General features: G+C 65.0%; 9 protein-coding genes across 9 annotated transcripts; 5 read left to right on the top strand and 4 right to left on the bottom strand.

Annotated features, from left to right (window-relative positions):
* Positions 1-42: 42 nt before the first annotated feature.
* Positions 43-2,982, bottom strand: EMIHUDRAFT_234881 (hypothetical protein; the record flags this gene model as incomplete). Its single annotated transcript, XM_005780647.1, has 4 exons — positions 43-345; positions 496-882; positions 1,378-1,503; positions 2,524-2,982. 4 exons carry the CDS (start codon positions 2,980-2,982, stop codon positions 43-45), a joined length of 1,275 nt encoding a protein of 424 aa, XP_005780704.1.
* Positions 2,983-4,350: 1,368 nt separating this feature from the next.
* EMIHUDRAFT_234880 (hypothetical protein) lies at positions 4,351-4,745 on the top strand (the record flags this gene model as incomplete). The annotated part of the gene is made up of 2 exons (XM_005780646.1): positions 4,351-4,643; positions 4,721-4,745. 2 exons carry the CDS (start codon positions 4,351-4,353, stop codon positions 4,743-4,745), a joined length of 318 nt encoding a protein of 105 aa, XP_005780703.1.
* A 218-nt stretch (positions 4,746-4,963) lies between these two features.
* Positions 4,964-6,382, top strand: EMIHUDRAFT_234879 (hypothetical protein; the record flags this gene model as incomplete). The annotated part of the gene is made up of 2 exons (XM_005780645.1): positions 4,964-5,042; positions 6,267-6,382. 2 exons carry the CDS (start codon positions 4,964-4,966, stop codon positions 6,380-6,382), a joined length of 195 nt encoding a protein of 64 aa, XP_005780702.1.
* A 351-nt stretch (positions 6,383-6,733) lies between these two features.
* On the top strand, positions 6,734-7,594 carry EMIHUDRAFT_234878 (hypothetical protein; the record flags this gene model as incomplete). The annotated part of the gene is made up of 1 exon (XM_005780644.1): positions 6,734-7,594. The coding sequence occupies one exon, from the start codon at positions 6,734-6,736 to the stop codon at positions 7,592-7,594; it is 861 nt and encodes a 286-aa protein (XP_005780701.1).
* Positions 7,595-8,115: 521 nt separating this feature from the next.
* Positions 8,116-8,868, bottom strand: EMIHUDRAFT_234877 (hypothetical protein; the record flags this gene model as incomplete). The annotated part of the gene is made up of 1 exon (XM_005780643.1): positions 8,116-8,868. One exon carries the CDS (start codon positions 8,866-8,868, stop codon positions 8,116-8,118), a length of 753 nt encoding a protein of 250 aa, XP_005780700.1.
* Positions 8,869-9,432: 564 nt separating this feature from the next.
* Positions 9,433-9,948, bottom strand: EMIHUDRAFT_234876 (hypothetical protein; the record flags this gene model as incomplete). The annotated part of the gene is made up of 2 exons (XM_005780642.1): positions 9,433-9,669; positions 9,814-9,948. 2 exons carry the CDS (start codon positions 9,946-9,948, stop codon positions 9,433-9,435), a joined length of 372 nt encoding a protein of 123 aa, XP_005780699.1.
* A 112-nt stretch (positions 9,949-10,060) lies between these two features.
* Positions 10,061-11,394, top strand: EMIHUDRAFT_234875 (hypothetical protein; the record flags this gene model as incomplete). Its single annotated transcript, XM_005780641.1, has 4 exons — positions 10,061-10,126; positions 10,208-10,238; positions 10,358-10,659; positions 11,065-11,394. The coding sequence occupies 4 exons, from the start codon at positions 10,061-10,063 to the stop codon at positions 11,392-11,394; spliced, it is 729 nt and encodes a 242-aa protein (XP_005780698.1).
* Positions 11,395-11,968: 574 nt separating this feature from the next.
* On the bottom strand, positions 11,969-13,369 carry EMIHUDRAFT_234874 (hypothetical protein; the record flags this gene model as incomplete). Its single annotated transcript, XM_005780640.1, has 2 exons — positions 11,969-12,508; positions 12,569-13,369. The coding sequence occupies 2 exons, from the start codon at positions 13,367-13,369 to the stop codon at positions 11,969-11,971; spliced, it is 1,341 nt and encodes a 446-aa protein (XP_005780697.1).
* A 4,923-nt stretch (positions 13,370-18,292) lies between these two features.
* On the top strand, positions 18,293-20,449 carry EMIHUDRAFT_114198 (hypothetical protein; the record flags this gene model as incomplete). The annotated part of the gene is made up of 4 exons (XM_005780639.1): positions 18,293-18,886; positions 19,081-19,669; positions 19,906-20,167; positions 20,374-20,449. The coding sequence occupies 4 exons, from the start codon at positions 18,293-18,295 to the stop codon at positions 20,447-20,449; spliced, it is 1,521 nt and encodes a 506-aa protein (XP_005780696.1).
* Between the last annotated feature and the right edge of the window lie 1,956 nt (positions 20,450-22,405).

Raw genomic sequence — 22,405 nt, 5'->3', positions numbered from 1 at the left:
TTACAACATTCGACACGCACCATCTGCTGACTGCTCACACAGTCACACCGCCTTTAGAGACGAGCAGAGCACCCGCTCCGGCAAGCGCAGCTCGTACACGGCCGACACGCGCGCCCCCCCCTCCTCGCACACGATCCGGTGGCGGCTCGCCTGCAGAGCCCGCTCCCTCGCTGCGTCCCGCGGCGGCTCGCGCGCACCGCCGGTGGCGGGAAAGGGAGCGGCGGCCGCAACGGCCGCGGCAGCCTCGCTCGCCGCCTGCAGCTGGTCGCACGCGAGCACGAGGACGTCGTTCGCATCGCAGAGGGCCTCGACGCGAACCCACTCGCCGAGCGACGCGTCGAGCACCTGGATCCCGCCAATCTCGGACGCGAGGGTGAGCGTGAGCACGCCAGGGTCGGTGTGCTCCGTCATCGCCACCTCGCTCCCCTCGGCGCCGCCCTCCTCGGCGGCGGCGGCGGCGGGCCCTCGCGCCTCGTACTCGAAGAGGTCGAAGACCGACGGGTCCTCGTCTGCCGGCACCGCCGCGCACGCGCCCGGCAGCCGAGCAGGCACCGCCCCGCCCTCCGCCAGCGCGGCGACGCAGCCGAGCGCGACTGCGCGCAACAGCGAGGCCGCCTCGAGGACCGACGACCGCATCTCCCCACCCGCCTCCCCACCCGCCTCCCCACCCGCCTCTCCGGCGCCGGGCCACGGCTGTGCATCCGGCGCGCCGCACACGACGTGGAACTGCCTCCGCTCGGGCCACGCCGAGTAGCCACACGACCAGAGCAGCAGCTCGCCCCGCCGCCCGCCCTTCCCCACGCACCTCCTCCTCTCGCCCTCGCACCCAGCGCAAAAGGCGCGCATCCCCCACTCCGCGCGCCGCAGAAGCGCCGCCTCCGCCTCCGACGCGCGCAGTAGTGCGTATGAGCGCGTCGCGAGCGACCGTGCCGCCGCCGCCAGCCCGCCGCCCGCGCCGCCAGCAAGCGCCGCCGCAAGCGACGGGCCCGCAAAGTGGGGGCGCAGCGCCCCCCGCCTCGACTCCTCCCCCGTCGCTGGGCTGGGGTCGGCGGGCGTGGAGGGCGAGGGACGTACGCCGCCGCCCAGCTGCTTGCCGCCGCCCTCCACCTCCACGCCCGCGTCGCCGAGCAGCACGGAGACCGCCACGCCCGCCTTGGAGTCGCTCGCCGCCGCCGCCGCCGCCTCCACCTCCACCAGCCTGGCGCCGTCCGGGAAGGTCAGCGCGACAAAGGGCCCCTCGCACACCCCCCTGCTCTCTCTGCCGCCGCCTCCGTCGCCACCCTCTCCGCCCGTGCCACCCTCGCCGCCCGTGCCACCATCGCCACCCTCGCCGCCCGTGCCGCCGCGCGCCGCGACGACGCACGGAAGCGCCATCACGTCCTCGCGCGGGTGGGGCGAGTGCAGCGCGGGCAGAAAGTCGTCGATGGGGAAGACCGAGGCGCGGAAGCCGCAGGTGGCGATCTTGCGCAGGCCGGAGGCGGAGAGGGCGTACGCGTCGCATACCTCCGGAGGGAGATATGGGGGAGATATGGGGAGATATGGGGAGATATGGGAGGCGGAGAGGGCGTACGCGTCGCACACCTCCGGAGGGAGATATGGGGGAGATATGGGGAGATATGGGGAGATATGGGAGGCGGAGAGGGCGTACGCGTCGCACACCTCCGGAGGGAGATATGGGGGAGATCTGGGGAGATATGGGGAGATATGGGAGGCGGAGAGGGCGTACGCGTCGCACACCTCCGGAGGGAGATATGGGGGAGATATGGGGAGATATGGGGAGATATGGGAGGCGGAGAGGGCGTACGCGTCGCACACCTCCGGAGGGAGATATGGGGGAGATCTGGGGAGATATGGGGAGATATGGGAGGCGGAGAGGGCGTACGCGTCGCACACCTCCGGAGGGAGATATGGGGGAGATCTGGGGAGATCTGGGGAGATATGGGAGGCGGAGAGGGCGTACGCGTCGCACACCTCCGGAGGAGGGGGGCCCGGTCTTTTGGAAGGCTGCCCGCTACTGCTGTGCGGTGGCCACGAGCATTTCGGAGGCCGATTTGGGGCGAGGGGCTAGGGGATAGGGTCACCTTGCGGTGGCCGGCCACGAGCAGGGAGGAGGCGGGGTGGGCGGGCGGCTCCGCCGCGCGGGAGTACTTTGCCGAGTGGAGGTAGATCAGGTCCCACGCGACGCCCGCCTGCGGTGAGGGTGAGGGTGAGGGGTAGGGGTGAGGGTGAAGAGTGCGGGCCAAGGTGCGGAGCAGAGGGAAGAGGGAGGAGGTGGAGGAGGGCGCAGGAGCGGCACCGCACACTTCACCTCGGCCAGACCTCGGCCAGACCTCGGCCAGACCTCGGCCAGACCTCGGCCAGACCTCGGCCAGATCTCGGCCAGATCTCGGCTAGATCTGGGCCAGACCTCGGCTAGATCTCGGCTAGATCTCGGCTAGATCTCGCCTCGCGCAAGAGCTGCACCTGCCGCAGCAGCGCGGGCAGCGCCTCTGCGGACGGTCGCACGTCGTCCTCAAAGACCACCTGCAGCGAGAGGCCCTCGGCGTGGCCTCGCTCCGCCACGCGCAGGTGCGACAGCGCCGCGCCCACGTCGCCGAGCGTGAGGTGTCGCAGAAAAAAGTCGAGGTAGAGGCGCGACCGGTCCGAGCGCCACGCGGCAGCAACCTTGCGCTCGTACGACATCCACGCCTCGGCGTCGCTGAGCTGCGGCGAGAGCGACGTGTAGCAGCGCCGCACGTGCCGCACCTCTGTGATTGGCCAGCCGCGGTAGACGGTGCACCCGGTCGCCGCCTCGAGTGCGGCGACGCGGTCGACAGCTGTGGAGTCGTCTCCTGCCGCCGCCTTTGCGTCTGTGCCTTCAAACATGTCGAAGCCGTCGCCAAGCAGGCCTCGCAGGTGGTCCTCGCACGCGCGCCAGCGGTCGGGACGCCGCCGGAGAGAGATGGCGGTAACACGAATCGGCGACCGCGGCGGCGCTGGCATTCTCGCGAGGTGCCCGCGTCCCGCCAAGCCAAAGGAGCTCCGCGGAGCCGCCAGGCGCCCGCCCCGGCGATTCGCTCGCTACGCGTCGCTCACCGCCGGGGCGGGCGCCTGGCCGGCGCCGCTGCGCAAAAAATACGTCCGATGGCGCTATGTTCACATAAACGCACAACCCCGGGCCCGCCCATTCACGAGTTTGTTTCTGAAATTCTTTTGCACACACACACACACACACACACACACACAGAGAGAGAGAGAGAGAGAGAGAGAGAGAGAGAGAGAGAGAATCACAGACAGCGGGGAGGAAAGCGGCGAGTCGCAATTCCATCCAGGGGTCGTTGTGGTTGGTGGCGGGACACCCTGTTAGGTTAGACCTCGGTGGCGAAGTGCTCCAGTGAACGGATGTTGCCCAAATGTGCAGAGTTAGATTGCTTAAAAGCATCGCGAGCTCCCAGCAGCGGGCGGAGAGAGAGTCGCCCGAGTTGCCGGTGGTGATGCGGGTGGCGCGGGTGAAGTCAAGGGAACCCGAGCCGAGGCGAGTAATACAGCTTGTTCGCGCTTGTGCCAGGCGAAGCAGGTCGAGAGGGGGGGGTTTGTTGTTTCGACAGGTGGCGGTACGCGTGATCAAAGGTGACCGTCTTCGGGTGAGCACGCGTGAGCTCTTGCAGGTCTCGCACCGCAACTGAGTAGGTGGTGAGCAGCACGCCACCGCCAGCATTCCTTGAGCAGCTGCGGATCGGGTGTTCCAGGGGGTCACGACACGCACCGACCCTTCACGAACCGAAAGGCTGTGCCCGGGGAAGGCCCACCAACCATCACTTTAGTTCGTATTACGTATAGTACCTCACCTTCACCCTTTCCAGTGATTTCTTTTTTAGTTTCCCATAAGTTAGGTAGGTAGGTAGGTAGGTAGGTAGGTAGGGGCAGGGCAGGGGCCGGCCACGGTTTTCCAGAATTTCAGCTTGAGTTCCGCAAAAAAGATGAGAAGTGACCCGAGCCGCCGGGTGCCCCGCAGGCGCAGCGGCCTCGCTGGACCAGAAGAGCCGGTCCGCGAGTGCTCCGCAGCAGCCTCGCTGAGCCAGAACGTCGGCTCGGGGGAGGAGGACACTAGGACTACTAGTATGAGCCCGACCCAGGTCGTAGTGTTCTTGCTCCCAGCGCTTGCGCTTCGGCGGTTAGTGGTGCACTAACCTCCGAGAAACCCTTCGGGTCGCTCCTCATCGCAAACCCTGTCAGTAGAGTCTCCTACGGGAATGTACGTAAGAGCTACATACACTGAGGTAGAGAAAAAAAGAATACACAACGCGAACTTCGGCCGAGAGAAACTTTGCCGAATTCCGTCCCCCCTTGGAGTGCCTTTGCTGGAACACGATGAGTGTGAGTGTCTTCTTCACCTTTGTCGCGCTCGCAGCCGCCGCGCCGACGGCACAGCGCTCTGTGATCTTCTCGCGAGTGCCCCTGCGTGTGAGCAAGGCACGTATTCCGCTCCTCTTGCCTCAGCCAGCCCGCACCGCCGCGCTCGACAGCATCATTCCCGCCGACCTCTCCGAGGCGGTGCCGCGCCTTCCGGACGGTGACCGGGCAGACTCCATGACCTTCACCGAGCTCTGTGACGCCATGGCATCCGTCAACCGCGGAAAACAGCAGCAGCAGCCAGGGCTGTGGTAGGCCGGCTGAGACGCTCGGCCCGAGATCGTGACTTCTCAATTCTTGCAACGGCGCCTCTGCCTTCCTTCCATAGGCGACGAGCTGCTGGTTTGGCGTGATGGAGCATACCTCGCATGGAGTACGCATGTCGCATGCCATGGATGCAGTGGGTCGTGCCTGTTGCTATACGTACGTGCTGAGTGATTGCGGGTCCACCCGGACAGATGTTGAATTCATGTTTGTCGACCCAGGCTGTGTTGCGGCGGTCGGTGTCTCGTCTAGCTAGAAGGTGTGAGTCGCATGCGATTGTTGCCGCTGGGCGTGATCTGTCACAGCGATGCGCGAATACGTTCGTGAAAGCCGCGTCGAGAGTGGCCGCAACGCGCAAGCCCGCGCCGTGCGCGGCATCTATAGACGTCTCAGAGATTCATGTAGTATTGTAGAGTATAGCGCGCTATGGCATTCTACCACGGAGGGGCCGCACCTCCTCTGCGCCCACACGCCACAGGCACAGCGTCTCTCTGCCCAGAGAGTGCAGAGCCAGAGGTCCCGAGCGACGTCGCGCATAGTGTTGACTTTTTGTAATGACACACACACATATATCAGGACCCGTCACACCAGACGACGCAGGGCAGACGACGGTGAGGCGGAGCAGACGCGCAGAGCGAGACGAGGGAGGGAGCAGGACGTTGCGGAGATCAGCAGGAGGATGTACGAAGAGATTAGGAGCAGCAGGGACCCGAGGGACCATGTGGAAGACGGCTAGTGCTAGTCCCCCATCGCGCATCGGGAGGACGACCCCGGCTAGTCGCCGACCACACCCACAAAGAACCCTGCACAAAGATCGCAAGGGCGGGGACCTGTTCCTTTTTACCCATCTCACAGTAGAGGTGTCCGTTTTTACTTATTTATTTACACACACATCTCGAGACACCACATCGATGTGCCCAATTTTGGCGCCTCACTGTCACTCAGACCACGCCAGCCACTCATACTCGTCGCGCGCCGCCCTCGCGGCCTCCTCGTCGCCGGACGCCTCCGCCGCGTCGGCCGCGAGTAGTCAGCCGGAGGCAGCACGCGCCCGCGTCGTCAAAGACGACGACATTGCCGCGTGGACACACTCCGCAGCATGCCCCGGCGAGGACAGAGACGGACTCGTGTGAGGAGGACAGAATGGCGCATGCTGCCTCCATCACGCCCGCGGAGCCAGCGTCTTGCACGCTCCACCGGCGCAGATGGAGACGCTGCGGCGGGAGAGCGAGCACCAGCGCCAGAGGAGCCGGAGTCGGTCTGTGGTCGGTCTGGCTGAAGCATGGTGTCCATATCGCTCTGCCGATCGAAGGCGGCGCAAGATTTTTCCTTTCGGGCGGCTTCGGGTTGTCTTGGGTTGTTATTATCTAATGCTGTGGGTGACCCTTCCCACCCCCTCTCCGTGCCCTCTCCCCGCTCGTTCTCGCTAAGACCCTAACAACAAAAGTGCACCTCGAGATCCTGTACCGTGTTTGTTATGACCCCCCCCCCGAGCGGCCCGGCGTTTTTTTCTCGTTCCCAGTGCGAGCCAGTCCCGTGCCCAGTGTAAAGAAAGTGTCGCCATCCGCTCGACCACCTCCTGCTTAACCTGTTCCGACGCCTTTGCGAAGGAAACAATCTTGGGCAGCGCCGACTCGAGGTATCCGGCGTGCTCCGAGTCAAGCGGGGCGGGCTCTCGCATGAGCCCACGCACGGCTTCGGCAAGCTCGATGACCTGAACGTCTGAAAGTGTTGACGCAAAGGCCAACACCGCAGCGACGAAAGTGGACAGCATGAGCGAACGAGCGCCCGACGACAAACGGCGGGCACACCGTCGGGAGGGGGGGGGGGGGCGTGTCGTCACAATCGACATCAAGGCTCGCAGGGGTGGGAAGAGAAAGAAAGAAAACTCTCCTGCGCCTGACAAGGGACACGACAGGCTCGCAGCGCGGTGCAGGGACTGCCTTCTCGGTGAAAATAAGCAAAAAGCAAACTTTTTTTCATCAAACCCAGGACGCGGGGGCCGCGCACCCGCTCGCCTCCCAGCCTCCCGACCCCTCGAGCGAACCGCCAGCGCGTGGAGTGGGTGAGCCGCGTGATGAGCGACCGCGAGGCGCTGCAGCGCCTTTCCGGTGGCGAGAACTGCTTGCTCGGCATGGTGACGGGCGTGATGGCCAAGTCGTGCAATTACCCCTTCCTCGTCTGGAAAAACACGCAGCAGCAAGGGCTGCCGATCTCGACGACCTGGACGACGGCGAAGGGCTCGTTCAGCCCGCTGCAGGTGTACCGCGGCCTGCCGATGGCGTGCATGAACCTGGGCGGCACCAACGCCGTCCAGTTTGGCGCGACCGGCTTCTTCCAGAAGCTCCTCGCGGGCTCGGGCATGGGCCAGGACGGGGTGCAGGTGGGCGGCGCCTTCTTGGGCGGGCTCGCGTCGGGGATCCCGTGCAGCATCTGGGAGCTGTGCATGATCCAGCAGCAGCGCTTCGGCGGCAGCACGCTCGGCACTCCCGCGAGGATCGTGCAAGAGTACGGCGCCTCCTCGCTCTCGCGCGGCGCGACGATGACGATGGGGCGCGAGGCGATGTTTACCATGTCGATGCTGGGCGTGACGCCGCTGATCCAGCAGAAGCTCGTCGATTCCTCCGGCTGGGAGCGCAACACGGCGCTCGCCGCCGGCTCGCTGAGCGGCGCGCTGCTCGCCGGCGTCATCACTCACCCGATGGACACGATCAAGTCGTGCATGCAGGGTGACTTGGGGCGCGCCAAGTACGACGGGATCGTGCAGACGGGGAAGGCCATCGCGGCCGAGCACGGCGTGGTGCAGGGTCTCTTCAAGGGGCTGTTTTACCGCATCGCCCTCATCTCCACCACATTCTTCCTCGTCAACACCTTCAAGCAGCGCACGGTGCCGCTGCTCTTCCCGCACGCGCTGAAGGAGGCCGACAAGGCGCGGTAGGCCCCGCCGCGCCGCACGCAGGACGCCCCGCGCACAATGGTACGTCTATTCGCGCCGCGCGCTCCTCGGACGCTGAGGGCGCCTGTTGCGCCGTGCGCTTGGGGCGTGCCCTGCCGCCGCTGCCGCCGCAACCGCAGCCATCGGCTGATATGCGATACTTTGGTATTTGGTCGGCGTGTTCGTTTGGCGACACCCGCGCTGCCGGACCCGGACTGCGCCGGCCCGCGCGCCGTTCTCTCGAGCGTAGCGCGCGGCCGGGCCCCCCCGTTTTCGTTGTCGATTGTCCTCATTTTGTCGCGCATATCGTCACGAGTGAAAGTACTTTGGAGAGTGAAAGTACGCTCACACTGTCACGCCCTCACGCCTCGCTCCCGAGACCCGAGCCGAAAGGACACTCGTACACGCGCACACAAAACGTTGACTCTCATATGTCACTTTGATCGACACTCGCGGGGTCTCCCGCGCTCCAGCGGGTGTGGGTCTCTTGCCGAGACGACCCCGACGAGCTCCTCGCGGCCGGCTCACGCCTCGGCGGCCCGCTCGGCCGTCGCCGCCGCCAGCTTGAGCCGCATCGACGTGAGCAGGCCGAAGAAGCAGGCGGCGATCGTGTTTGTGTTTGCCTGCACGATGAGCACGTCGAGGGCCTGGACGGTGGCGGCGGCGGCGCGCCCGTCGAGGACGACGGCCGAGCCCTGGGTGAGCGCCTTGGCGGCGAGGTTGCCCACGATCGCCTCCGCGCCCACGATTGCGATCCCGATCCCGACGAGGTTGAGCGCGGTGCCGACGTACAGCGCCCTTGCTGCGTTCGACGCGGCGCTCGCGGCAGTCCAGCGCTCGGGCCGCCTGCGGATCCGCACGGCCAGCCGCGTGTAGCCCCACTGCCAGAACGTCGACGCGAACGAGGTGGCGCATGCCGCCAGCGCGAGCGCGCGGCCCGCAAGCGCCGGCGCACTCACACTCGCCGACGACACCGAGTTGGCAAAGAGGAGGAGGACAGCGCCGACGACGGAGAGCGCTCCCTGCACCCACCAGTTGAGCCAGCCCCACGACCACAGCCGCGACGCGAGCTGCGTCAGCGGTGTCGGTGGAGCAGTAGCCGCGAGCACCGGCGTGGTGGTGCGGCGTGCAGCGGCGGCGCGAGGAGCCGAGAGCGCCGGATTCGCGGCGCGGACGGGCGAGGCGAGAGTCGGCCGCGCGCACGCTGCCGGAGGCGGGAGGCGGAGCGCTGCGGTGCCCACAGAGAGGAGGAGCAGAGAGCCTCCGCGCATATGCATGTGTGTATTGACGGCAGTGCTGTTGCGGAAGAAAAGCCGGTGGCAATACGACTTGCTAGCACGCTATTGGCATGCCAAAAGGTAAGGCCGAAATCGTTATTGTTCACACCTCTTGCAGGTGTGAACACAAAGGATTAGCTGTATCTGCTCAGCTTACACTTCCTGTGTCATCCTGTGAAGCGAGAGAGAGAGAGAGTTTGTTTGTGAAGCGTGAACAGCGACACGATTTTTTTTTGAACAGCGTTCCTTGAACGATATCGGTGTCGAAACACCGCTCTGACAGCGCTCAACAGTTCCGTTTGTTTCTGCTTTGCCCCTCCCCGGTGGTGTGAAAAGAGAGAACCATCCCTTCCCTTGGGTGGTTGTCTGTTTTCTTTATTTCTTTTTCCCAGTGTTGTGCGAGGGAGTTTTGTTGTAAAATTCTTTCCCCCCCGGTGGTGTTTCTCTCCCTCGGCGCTCCTCCCGCTAGAAAAAAAGATGATAGATGTCCCGGCAACCGTCCCGCACCCGCACTGTCGACTAGGAGGGGCCCACGGCGCCGTACATCTTCTACTCAGGCACTGCTCATGCCGCGCTCCCCTGGAGGGACGCCCCTACTGTCGCTGGCGATGGTAGCAGCCGGCCCCATGCCGACACGCCGCAGCTGCCTGGCCTCCCGGCGGCCCCCTCCATTCCGCCTTCGTGCGGCACCCTGCGGGAGTCCGCCTGGCACGGGCAGCCGCTGGGGACCGCTGCCGCTCCGCCGCTGCCGAGCGTGATGCCGCCGCTGGCCGCTAGCGCGCACTGCGGCGCTTGGCCCCCCTGCGGGGCATCTATTTAGTGTAGTCCTTACGATGGCATGCTGAAGACGAACGGGGAGTCTCTAGTACGAACGGAGTCGATCAGGCTCGACGCAGCAGTGTCTCGCTGCTCCAAATATGGCCACCCCGACAAACCCTTCTAGACTCGCGCCTCAGCGCGCAAGGGCCAAGGCGAAAAGAGGATGGCGTCGCAGTTGTTTTGTTTGTCGTCGCAGCGCTCGTAATGAAAATAATTGGCGTTGATGGGGGCATGGTTGTGGGCAGGCCTGTTGCCCGTCATGGGCTCGCTAACAGCAGCCGACTTGCGGTTTAATAATTTGGATGGCCTCCAACACGCCCGCCGGGCAGCCGCCGCCCAACACGCCGCCACGCTCGCGCCCTCGCAAAGAGCAATGCCGAAGGCGGAGGCCGCGGCGTTAGATTGCGAGCACACGACGCGTTGGAGCTGTGAGGAGCAGGTCGTTCCTGATGCCACTCTCGCGATTCCGCGGCTTCCTGGGCCCCTGAGCCGCTCCGCGTGTGCGATTTTTGTGGCTCAGGTCGTAAACCCGCATAACCCCGATACAGCGGGTACCCGGGAGAGTAGGAATCGCCGCGGCCCCGGCCGGTGTGTGTGGTGTACAAACACATGCCTCGCCGGGCCGGCGGCGGCGCCAAGGCAGCCGGCGGCAGCGCGGCGGCACCCGCAGCCAAGCGGCGGCGGAGCTCGGGTTCAAACTCTGCGGAGCCCGCGGCAGCCGCGACGGCATCGGGCAAGCGGCCGGCTGCAGCTGCGGTCTGCAGCATGCCTCCCGGCCTGCAGCAGAGCGCGACGCAGCGCGTCTCGCAGTGCCTACTCAGCACGATGTGCTCCCAGCGCGAGGAGCCGGCGCGCCAGATGTCACAGGCGCAGGAGGACGACCTGCGCGGCTTCTATGACCAATTAATGCGGCGGCTGCAAGCCGACGGCTGGGCGGAGGGTTGGTCGGCCGTCAAGTCGCAGATTCTCGAAGTCGTCGTCGAGCTCAATCGTCTCATCGACCGCGCCTCTCCTCGAGGCGGCGCGGGCAGCGGCGCGGCGGGCGGCGGTGCGGCGGGCAGCGGCGCGGCGGGCAGGGCCGCGGGCGGGGCTGGCAGCACGCGGCCTGTTCCAGTGCTGGGCGCCGAGCCCACCGCGTCGATGGAGAGCCTGAGCGGCGAGGCTGCTGGCTGCCGTCCGCGCGGCCGCAGCGGCGCCGCGGCGGCGGCTGCAGACAGCCCGCGCCGAACTCGTGAACGGCACGGCGCTGCCGCCGCGCCGGCGGCGTGCGCGGCACCGGGGCCAAGCAGCGGCGGCGGCGGTGGGGGCGGCGATGGGAGCGGCGCGGGGTTCGAGTTTCTCGTGAGCGGGACGGGCCCGCGCACGAGTGAGCTGCAGGCGGCGGGGAGCGGCTCGGTGCTGTGTGGCCGGTTTGGGCTGTGCGACATCGTGGTCGGGCACGAGAAGCGTGGCGGGGTGGAGGGCGAGAACCTGCTCATCGGCCGCGTGCAGTTCATCGCGCTCCGCACGGCGCACGAGGTTGCCATTTTCGACTGCTGGTCCAAGTGCGGCACGAGGACCGTCGAGCGGAGCGACGGGCGCGCGCCGCTGCTCTCGTCTCGGCCCGGCTCGCGCCGCGTGCTCCTATTCGCGCCGGGCGAGCGGTTCGTGCTCGAGGTCGGCGAGACGGCGCGCGTCACCTTCAACCCGCGGGCTGCGGCTGCGTAGGGCAGACGTCGGCTCTCTGGAGAAGATTTGTACACACGAACGAAAGACGAGTTGAGAGCTCATCATGTGTGTGTGGTGCAGAGGGGGGAGAGCTGTTTGAAGGTGCAAAATATCGTCGGCGCCGCGGTCCCTCCGCGCGCCCACACCCGGGGGGCACAGTGCCGCACCCCGCCACCGGCACGGTGCCACCAGCCGCCGGCACACCTGTCTGGGTGTCTCCTGTGCCCCCCAGTGCAGTCCAGAGCGCGTGCACACGACCACGTCCACGAGCTGCGGACGACGCGCTCGACGGACGATCACGATGCTCTCTGCGACACTACTCCGTTGAGCGCAGCATATACAGCTCTACAGGCGCCTCTTGCTCTTCTCTTCGCACGACTCTCTCCCGTCTTACCTGCACATGCACAACATGTGCATGTGCTCGCTATGGTTGCAGCTTGGACGCGCCCACGACGCAATCAGGCGACCAGCCCAAAAGCAAAACACATCTCGTGAGCCACTGTAATTCGACTAAATCACGTGTCGCTCTAGTCCAAGTCGCGCACGACTGTCCTAAAAGTGTCCGCCCACCCTCTCACGTCTCACACTTGAGGCCGAGCTCCGAGCAGAGCTCCTTCAGCGCCTGCTGCTGCTCGGACGACAGCTTGTTCTTGCCCACGCGTACGCGGTTCAGCTTTGGCAGGATCTTGCTCTTGTCTCTCTCGCGCTCCTTGAGGAACTGCATCACATGCTCCAGCCCCTCACCGCCAATCTTGTTGTTGAAAAAGTTGAGAAACTCCGCGTTGGGGCAAAACCCGTCGCGCAGCGAGTCGCAAAGTATCTCGACCTTTGTGAAGGAGACGAGGTCCACAAAGGCGTTGCCAGCGATGCGCCCCCCGCGCAGCCCCGAGTAGAAGGCCGAGATGACCATCTGGATGTACCACGCGAAGATGATGGCGATGACGTTGATCATGCTCGAGACGATCGTCGGGGCCCAGTGCTTGGTCTTTGGGCCAAGGCACAGGGCGATGACGGGCGCGAGCACCCGCGTGCACGGCAGGTTGAGCATCTCGGCGATCCCGAGCGCCAGCGCCACCGTCCGCGCGAACATGACCTTCAGCGAGGCCAGCACCGCCTAGATTGCGACACGCCAGCGAGGGATGGGTGCGGAGCGAGCACTCCCCACTGATCTGACTGAGGCACGCGCCAGATAGGCGGTCCAGAAAGCGCCCACGGCCGTCTGCAGTCGGTCGGGCTCTGTTATGGCCTCCATTGCGACCACCGTCTTGCGCCGGAGCAGCTCGTGCGGCGCGATCTGGTCCACGTCCGCGATGCCGTCCGCGTCCTCGTCACGGTCGTCGTCCTTGGTGCTCGCCGCCTCGACAATGAGCACCTGCTCGTAGATGTACACGATCTCACCCCACAGCTTGGCGCCACCGAGCTTGTGGAAGCCTTCGACCGCGGCGAGGGTGACGACGTAGGTCCCGCCGAACATGGCGAGCGTCAGCCCGAAGATGAAGCGGGCGAGCGCCTTTGGCAGCCGCTCGTACACCCAGTACCCCACCTTGAAGAGCCACACGTAGAGCTTGACCAGCACGAAGAGGACCCGCCAGCCGACGCCGATCGCGGGCGCCGAGAAGCGCAGGCACGAGACGATGCCCTCCGCATTCTTCCCCATTCTGGCCTCGGCGGCAACGCACGCCGCCTCGACTGCCGCCTGCACGCGCTCCGACTCCGGGATCCGCTTGTAGCCGGACGCGGTCGTCGCCGGAGGAGGCGCAACCGCGTCCATCAGGCTGGGAAAGTCCTCAATCGCCGGGCCAGGGGCGGTGATCAGCGGCTCACTCAGGCTCTCGGCTGGAGCCGGAGCGCCAGCACCCCTGTAAACCGGCGCGCGCAGCGGCGCGCCCGTGCGGAGGGCGGAGTGGTCGCCGAGCGCCAGAGCGGCCCAGTCCATCGCCGTGACGGGGCGGTGCTCGCGCGGGTGGCTCGACATTGTCGCGCCAACTTGCGTGTGCGGATTGCCGATCGGACGCACGCTCCCAACCAAGTATGGCGCCGCAGATTAATTTCTCGGACTGTACTTTTAGCTGACTGGGAGAAAAGGGAAAGTGTTCTCTAGGCCCCTAAGGGCCCTCTTCTCGTATAGGACCCTGGCCAATTTTCCACCGTCCGGCACTGTCAGAAGCGCTCGTTGCCGACCCGAATTAAAATCTAAACAGGTCGGCGAAGTCTGCAGACCTTGAGCACTTGAGCACTGGATAGGGTCGGTTCCGCATGGTACGGGACGCCTCGATCGTCTCGCCCACCCTCACTGGTGTGTTCATTGGGGGGGGTCATAACAAACACGGTACAGGATTGAGGTGCACGCTGCAGAACTAGTAATTGCTACGAAGTTGAGTTCTCGGACCATCACGAAACTGTAGTTACGAATACGACTGCTTGAGAGTCACAACCTGTTGTCCTTAGCACATACTGGCGATGGCATTCTGATAGATCTCTAGATCAGCACTAACGTTTTTCTCAAAAACACTTCCCCGAAAAGACGCCGTTCTCACCATCAGAATGGAGCGACGACGGCCGGCGGGCAGCGCGCCGACGACGAAAAAGAGGCGACGACCGACAGCGCTCGTCCTACTGTCCATGCACACGACAGCGGCGACTCTCAAGTGCACCGAGCTCACTGGCTGGCGCTGCGTGCCGCGTCATTGCGGCGAAGACGAGACACTCGCCGAGGCTCACCGCAGGCACAGCGCCACCCACGTGCGGCAATGCGCTAGGAAGTGCACGCAGTGGCCGGCCTTTACGCTACGCCAGCCGGCGGGCTGCTTCTGTTGGGTCTCTTGTGGCACATTTCAGTCGTCAAACTACTGGAAGGGGCGTGCGGTGACCTACTTGCAGCATGCAAACCAAAGCCTGCTGTCACCTAACCACTCCTTTCTTTTGCACCAGCGGGTCCGTTTCCCTCACGTCAACAATCGCCGTCGCAAGGTTGGCGACCGGCCCATGGTGGACTGCAGCTACCTTCGCCAGGCGTGCGTGACGCTCGGCCGGCCGCAGCCTCGCTGCTCGTCGCGGTGCCCGATGCGCGACCGCCCTTTCCAAATAGAAGTGCATGGCCCGCACGCCTCGGACGATGTCGCCATCGCACTCGAGCACATGCACGGGCTCCAAGACCCCCTCAATCCATTCGGCCCGCTCAGGCACCTGGAGCAAGACGTCTCCGTCGTCAGCGGGCAACTCCCGCCGGAGCCGGTGGAAACCAGGGCCGCGAGAATGCTGTGGCCAAAGTGGGAGGTGGGGTTCAGTGACGTCCAGCTCACGACCATCCTACCTCTGGGCGCGGCACTGCACCAGGGCACACTCGGGCGCGAGCGGCTCATGCTTTCCGGTGCGCTCTTCCCGCAGTCGTGGGAACCGCTCGCCGCTGTCACAGATGGCATCTGCACCTTCGAGCGTGACGACGTCTTGGGCGCGTCGCGTGTCAAGGGCCAGCCGCTCCCACGCTGTGCGAAGCGGGAGTGCTTCGCGCGCTTGGGCCTGTGCAGGCCTGGCCACGTCTTTGGCCGCGATGCCTGGTTGGCACGCCAGGCTTTGGATACGGCGCTCGGCTTCGACGACCTTCGCGCGGAATCGAGGAGCTTCTACACGACCAGGCAGCGGCTGAGAGTCTTATTCACCATCCGGCGGTCAAGTCACGGTCGGGACATCGCCAATATCCCGGAGCTCCTGGCAGCGTGCCCGAGCTTTCGGCACCGGGGATGGTCCATCCACTGCAATGCCGTTCCCTTTGCAACACTCAGCCTACGTGAGACGATCGCGCGCGTGCGAGCAGTGGATATGCTCGTCTGCATGAATGGCGGCGACTGCATACACGCCATGCATCTCCGCTCGGGCCGCACCTTGGTCGAGGCAATCAACCGAGGATTTGAGGACAACCCGGACGTTGGATGGCGGGACCTGTTTCGGCAGCGTGTGGAGCCGACGCTGCGGTTCAAGCGCATTGTCGTAGGCGCATTGCACGCTGGGGGGGAGGGCAATCTTTCCGATGTCACGCTCCGAGCCTCGCGCGCTAGGCGGGCGTGGAATCAGAACAACAACCTCAGCTGGACGAGTTTTAGCAGCGTGGTGCGATCCGTCATCGACGAGGACCCCTGCCGTCTGCGAGTGGACTGCAGGCACATACAATGATGCACATGTGCATGTGCATGCCGAGAATATGCTACAGAGCAAGCATAACATTATCGGGACTTTCTGCGTCTCACGAAGAGTGCGCGAGGTTGCAAAGTACCCTCACATGTACATGTCAATCGCGCAAACACACCCCCAATGAAGGCGTTGCACTCTTTAACATGGCATATTTGTTGTATTTACGTCAATCGATTCTTGAGAACCCGCGCGCTCTCTGTTTTCGTGTGTGTGATCAAGTGTTTGTCATACAGAGTCCGAGCTCTTCGTGTTCGTTCTACGTAAGTAGAATGCCGGGAGCGATGCTAACTAAAGCCGTAAACCGTTTATTGCCGTATATGTATGGGTAGAAGGTCGGCAGCGAGGCTATTTTTCGGTAGAAGGTCGGAGCGAACCCCGCACGTACGCGTTAATTTGCAAGACTGATTTAGAAAAAAAAATGGGCGGGAGGGGAGGGGGCGGGAAGGTGGATGGCCTCCTCCTCGACGTAGACGAGGCGACGGGGGAGAAGCTCCCCACCACTTCGCACGAGAGGATTGTGTCGCACATACAGGGGCAGCTGCAAGACCTCGGGAGGGAGAAGAGCGAGGGGGGAGGGGCATACGCCGCATCGGCGGCGTTCCGGAGCCGGCCCGTCGGAGGCTGGGGTACCCGGGGGAGGGGTCCGAGGGGGGGGGGTGCCGTGGGGAGACAGCGGGTCAGCCGGCGGACCGGAAGGCCGGGACCGGAGGGCCCCGGGTGAGGCCTGGAGTCAACTGTCGGGGGAGGTGAGAGTCGAGCTGACTCGGCCTCTGCGAGGGGAGTCGGGTCGTGCGAGCCCACCGGGGGTAGACCCGTCGCGGCGGCGGCTGGACCGCCGTGATCTACGACAAGAGGGACCGCGCCTCCCCGAGCTTAGTGAGGAGCCGGCGGAGGGGGAGGGCGAGCCGAGAACGATAGAGAGGCCGCGGATGCGGGCGCGACTCGCCGACCAGGGAGAGCGGGCCCGTCCTCCCTGGGAGGGGTGGCGACACGATCCAATGCCGCCGTCCTCGCCCGGGGAGACCCCGACCGGGCCGCCGACGCTCTCGGAGGCTGCGGTACCAGTCGAAGGCGAAGCGGAGTCGAGGCCACAGCCGAGGAAGAGGCATCAAAAACGACTACAGAGGCAGTCTGGTAACGCCCGGAAGGCGAGCAAGGGACCGGAACGAGCCGAGGGCTCGCCCTGACGGGCGAGGGAAGGGACTCTGGGACCGGAGTCGGGCGGGCGCACATGAGGCGTATCCGTGTACGTGCGTGGAGTACAGTGTTGTGTGTCCGTTAGCTCCGAGTAGAGGGGGCGTTCTGCAGTTAAGGGGAAACCCGGTACACGGAACTAACCCTCGGAGACCCGTGTTTACTTTACGGCCCTTTCCCTGCGAACGCGCACCCCCGGGGCTAGGGCTTTCTTGCCCGTAGCCCGATCCCGATCATCCGGCCCGCTGGGTGCGCTTCTTAGCTCCCCGGCCCTGGATGTGAGGCTAATGACTGCACTCCAAGTGCTCCAAAAAAACTTTCCTCCGAGTCTCATTTGGAGCGAAGATGTTCTCGCATATATTGCGCAAACTGTGGAGGCTGCGAATTCGGATGGCCGGTGTGCAGCGATACGGGCGCGCCACATCATACACGGATTCGCCGTTCCTGGTGACAAGTCACGAGGAGGAAATGCTTTCGGGGTTGTTTGTTTCGGGATAGTTTGTGGCAAAGTCGGTCTTTTGCGTCAGAGGATTCTTTTTGAGAGAGTTTTTGAGATGGGGGAAGAGTTTGGAGGATTTTTCAGAGTTAGAGTATGAGCGTTGCCGGTCTTGCCTGCTTTCGGCTCTCTGAAAGTTCGGCCATAGCAGATGGGCTTGGACGAGCGGACGTGCACGAAGATCGTCGCGAATTCTTCGCTCAGTGTGCTGTCGTTGCTGTCTCTTCCCTTCTCGACTGTCTGTGCTTGCTTGTGCGTCTTGCTTGGGTCAGGGGTTGTGTTTTTGTGTGAGAGAGGCGAATTTTAGAATTCTTCTTAGTGCCAGTGCGCGCCAGTCCCGTGCCTAGTGTCGTGCGAGCGAGCTTGTTTGTAAAATTCTCCTGTGTTAGTGCCAGTGCGCGCCAGTCCCGTGCCTAGTGTGTGGATTTTTAAAACAGTAGGGGGAGGGCTCCCAGGGCTTCGAGGTTTTTTCATTGTTTTTATCGTGCGCTGCTCACTCACTGTATATACACTGAGTGGAGAGAGAGTACACCACACAAACAAACACTACTCCCCAACACGCGGCTAGCCAGGCCTGCCTGCTACACGATGGCGACGTTCTCAGGGTTCTGCCTGCGTGCTTGAAAGTTGTCGGGCTACGTGCGCATGTCGCGGGCGACGCCCGTCCGCAGCTGACTCGTCGTGGTGACGATGATGGCGAGGAGCATCACGGTGGAGAGGAGCGGCACGGCCCTGTTTGGGCTCGCTCGAGTTAGCGGTCTGGGCATGGGCATGGGCATGGGCACATTTCATTTAAAAGAAAGAAAACAAAGAAAGAAAGAAAACAGAGAACCCAAGGGAGGGATGGGAGGACGGCACGCCGCCACCACACAGGGATTTTAAGGAGATGTGTGTGGTGCGCTAGCCGTCGCCCACCCTAGGGAGTCTGCCTCTAGAGAACAGACAAGCCACCAGTGATGTTTGATTTCTTCTCTGAGAAAGTTCGCCCGCGCGCTGTGGCCGTGCACCCAAGCACATTGTATGAGCCTCGCTGCGGGCTTCGGCGCTGCCCTATTCGGCTCCTTTGGCTGGGGCACCTGGCCCGTCCTCATCAAGCAGCACGAGGCGAGCCTCGGGGACGGCTTCCTCTTTCAGCTGTGGATGTGCTCTGGCGTGCTGCTGGTCGGCCTCGCCACGCTGGCGGCGGCGCCGCCAGAGGACGGCTACGCCCCGGGCGACGACCACCTCGCCGGCGAGCTGCGGCCCCGACTGCCGCTCCTCTGCATGCTCACCGGCGTGCTCTGGGCATGTGGCAATGCCGCCACAGTCGAGATGGTGCGCTGCCTCGGCATCGGGCTCGCGATGGCGGTGCAGACGGGCACCTCGATCGCGGTCGCGTACGCCGCCGGCATAGCCGGCCCGTGCGTCCAGCACGAGTGCCTGCCTCCCTCTCAGCTCGGCCTCGCGTGGATGGGCTGGACGGGCTGCGGACTGTCCGTCTGCGGCCTGCTCCTCTTTGCGGGCGTGCAGCCTCCGACGGCGAGCGAGCCGGCGTCGCGCCGGCGAATGGCGTCGGGGCGCTACCTGAGCGTGGGCCCGCTGGCGGAGACGGAGCTGAGTGTGGCGGAGCCGGAGGTGGCCGCCGAGTCGCCGCGTTCACCGTCGTCGGACGCTCTCGCAGACGCTATGCAAAACGGGCACGCGGCGGCCAAGGATGCGGCTGCAGTGACCGGGCTCGCGCGAGGCGGCGAGGAGGCGAGTGCAGCGGAGCTTGGGGAGTGCGTCTCGCGCCTCCGCCTCTCCCTCCACCCCTGCAGCTCTCTGAGTAGGACTCGCCCCCGCCGAGCCCTTCCGAGGCACCCGTCGACGAGGACTGCCTCCCCGAGCAGAGCCTCATTGCTGCATGCCGGCCAAGATTCGGCCCGTCGGAGCCCCTCACAGCTGTGCCTCCCTCCGATGCGGACGCGCTTGCCGCACCGCCGCTGCGGCGGGCCGGCCGCAACGGAGCGAAGGGCGGGCCGGCCGCCGGCCCGAGCGAGCCACTCGGCGGGTCTGCGGTCGCAGCGGCGGCTCTGCCCGCGGTTGGGGAGTGGGAGGGCGAGGAGGCGACTGCGCCGCTCCGGGGCAAAGGCGGCTCGCTCGGCGGCGCGTGGGTGCGCGGCATCGCGCTCGCGCTGTACGCGGGCTGCATGTACGGCGTCCAGTTCCTGCCGTGCGCGATCTACGTCATCCGACACCCCGACACGGACCCGGCCGCCGGCGCGCTCCTCCGCCGGATGCGCGTCACCCTTGCCCAGTTCCTCGGCTCGTTTTGCGGCGCCGTCGGCATCTACGCGGCGTACGCGCTTGGAGCGCAGTGGCGCCGCCTCGCGGTTCACGCCGTGCCGTTGGAGGCGATGCTGCCTTCCATCGGGGCCGGTCTGCTGTGGGGCGTCTCTACAGTCTGCACGATGGTTTGCGATCTCGAGCCGCTTTGGGCGTCGGCTCGAGAGCGACGCCGCTCACGCCTCACGCCGTGAACAGGTTGCGATCGACACGCTCGGTTTCGGGATCGGCTACGCTCTCTCCTCCAACGGCATCCCCCCCCCTCCCCCCCCTTCCCCCAAACCTTTGCCACAACCCCTCCAAACCCCCCCCTCCGACCCCTCCCGCAGGCGCCTTCCTCGTCTCCATCCTCTGGTCTCTCTTCGGGTACAACGAGATCCGCGGCCGCCGCAACTTGTCGCTCTTCTGCGCCGCCGCTCTCTGCAACGTCACCGCCTCCTGCCTCATCGCCGCGCAACGATCCCTCGCCTCTGCGCCGCCGCCGCTGCCCTCTCCGCCGCTGACGCCAGTGCAGCTCGGCCCAACGCCGCCGCCGCCGCCACTGCTGCCGCCGCCGCCGCTGCCGCTTCTCTCGGTGTCGGGTCCGCCGCCGTCGAAAGAGGATGTCGCGCGGCCGCCGCCAAAGGGCCTTCGCCGGGGCCCGCCAGCGGCCGCCGCCCTCACTCAGGACGGGGCCCCAAGCAAAGCGGCAGCTGACAGGGCCACTTCCGCCCCACAAAACTCGACGCGCCATTCGGGAACCTTGCCGCGGCGGCCGCCCCCGCCTCCGCCATCACCTCGGCCACCTCCGCCTGCAGCTGCACGCCAGCGGACTGCGCGGCGCATCGACGGCCGCAGGACCTCGACCCGAACAGAACCGCAGCGAAAGATTGACGCGGCCCCTGCCCCGAATATACTGCAGTGACAGTGAGTGTTTTGCGGGTTGACAAATTTGTGGCGTTCTGTGAGTATACTGCAGTCTGCACGCCCTAGACCGCTCTCCCCCCGTCCCCCTAATATGTTTAACTCTCTTTTCACAGCATTCACACTTTTTCAGCTTTCAGAGCACCAACGTCAACGACAAGAACCAAGAAGACATACTCGTGGGGCTCAGCATCGGCGGCGTGTTTTCCGTTCTCGATACGATCTGGCCCCAAGCTTTGATGGGCAGCCGGATGACGATGAGGGCAGAGCATTCCCTCTCTTCATATCCATCAGTGGATCTCTCATCTTTGCCTGCCTACGGGGTGTGGAGGGTGAGTTGACCAGGGGTTGTGCGCCGGGCCCTCCTGCTCGGCTCCAGCGAGTAGACAAGTGTTGTCATCAACAGAGTAGAAGAATCTGACCTCGGGGCCGATGTGACCAAGCGCTGGTAGCGTGGTTTTACCTCCCACCCATGGTCTCACAGTGTGCCAGCAGTCGCCGAGCAGTGTCGCTCACACAAGCCGCAGCACAAGTGACTGAGGGCCAGTGAGGGCGAGCCCATCGCTGTCACAGCTGTGGCAGCCGCACAGTAGGCTGTGCCATCTGTGCAGAGCGTGTGAGCAGCAGAGGAGCTGCTCTCCAAGCTTCAGGCGCAAAGAGCTGCATGCCACCGAAGGCGCTGTCGAGGTTCGCCGAGCGCGGCGCAGGTTGGAGGAAGCCGTCACCGACGAGCGCGTTTATTCGCCAGCCGAGCGTCGTGTGACGGCCGCTGTAGCCGTTTCTGATGTCTCTTCCGATTCTCGTTGCTCTTCTTGAGCGCAATGTTCAAGCCAAACAGTTCTCACAAATAGCCTCAAGCTCAAACAAACGCATGTCACAGAAGCCTGTGTATGCTGGTCCTCTTTGAACGATCCGCGCGTGAGGTAGCATAGGGCCTTGTTGGCAGCAGCCAGCTTGTTGCGCTGCTTCGTTGCGATGAGCTGATTGGGATCGCAGAAGTGCATGCCAAGCACCGCCACGATCTTGAAGCAGAACACATCGCAACCGCATCGTCCGCACTGCCATCGGCATGCCGCGCCCGCCGCTTCGCCGCAGCTGCCTTAAGACACGCATAGCGGCAGCAGAAGGAAAGGTGCGCGTACTTGAGCAGGAGTTGCGCGCCGCAAGTAGCGCACTGGCCCTGGGACAAGGCGATATGGCGTCGTGCGCGGCATACGTTGGTCGGGACGCGTCCAGGTATTTTTCGGGTAAACCTGGACTTTTGCAGGTATGTCACGATAGCTGCGCCGCCTCACTCTGCCCGTGCGACGCGCTCTCCCGCGCCGCCTCGCGGCCCGCCGCCCGGCCGGCGGCTCCTGCCGCGTCCTTCATCCCGCCGCCGCCGCCGTCGTACAGCGACATCACCTGCTTGGTCACCAGCCGCCAGTACTGCCTCGCGTCGTCCGGCATCGCCGGCCAGATCTCGCGCCACACGTGGTTCTTCATGTGCTGCAGCGCGACGTAGATCGTGTTCTCGCCGCGACCCGTGCGCACCGTCGGCTCCTCCTCCCGCGCGTCGCCCTGTTCGGTCGCGTGCCACCGGCTCGCCCTCGGCGCGATGATTCGCGTCGTCGCCCACTTGCCGAAGCGGATCGTCCACCGCACCGTCGGGTGCAGACCGAGGGCCGTCCGCTGCATCGGCACGCTCTTCCCCGCCGCGGCCTGCGTCGCCAGGAACTCGCGCCGAAGCTGCACCGACAGCGCCGGACCGTGGGGCGCTAGCATCGGCCGCCCATCGCCGCGCGCGGCCTCCTCCTGCTGCTCGTCATCCTCCGCCTCGAGGGCGTCCGCCAGCGCGCTGCGCCGCACACCCCGGCGCACAGGAGGCGGCGCCGGCCGCACCTCGGCCGCCTCGGCGGCGCCCGCGGCACGGGCGCCATGCTCGCC

Source organism: Emiliania huxleyi (assembly GCF_000372725.1).
Source record: "Emiliania huxleyi CCMP1516 chromosome Unknown EMIHUscaffold_210, whole genome shotgun sequence".
Taxonomy (NCBI): Eukaryota; Haptophyta; order Isochrysidales; family Noelaerhabdaceae; genus Emiliania; species Emiliania huxleyi.
Note: the sequence above shows the minus strand (reverse complement) of the source record. Positions and strands in the feature narration are given on the sequence as shown.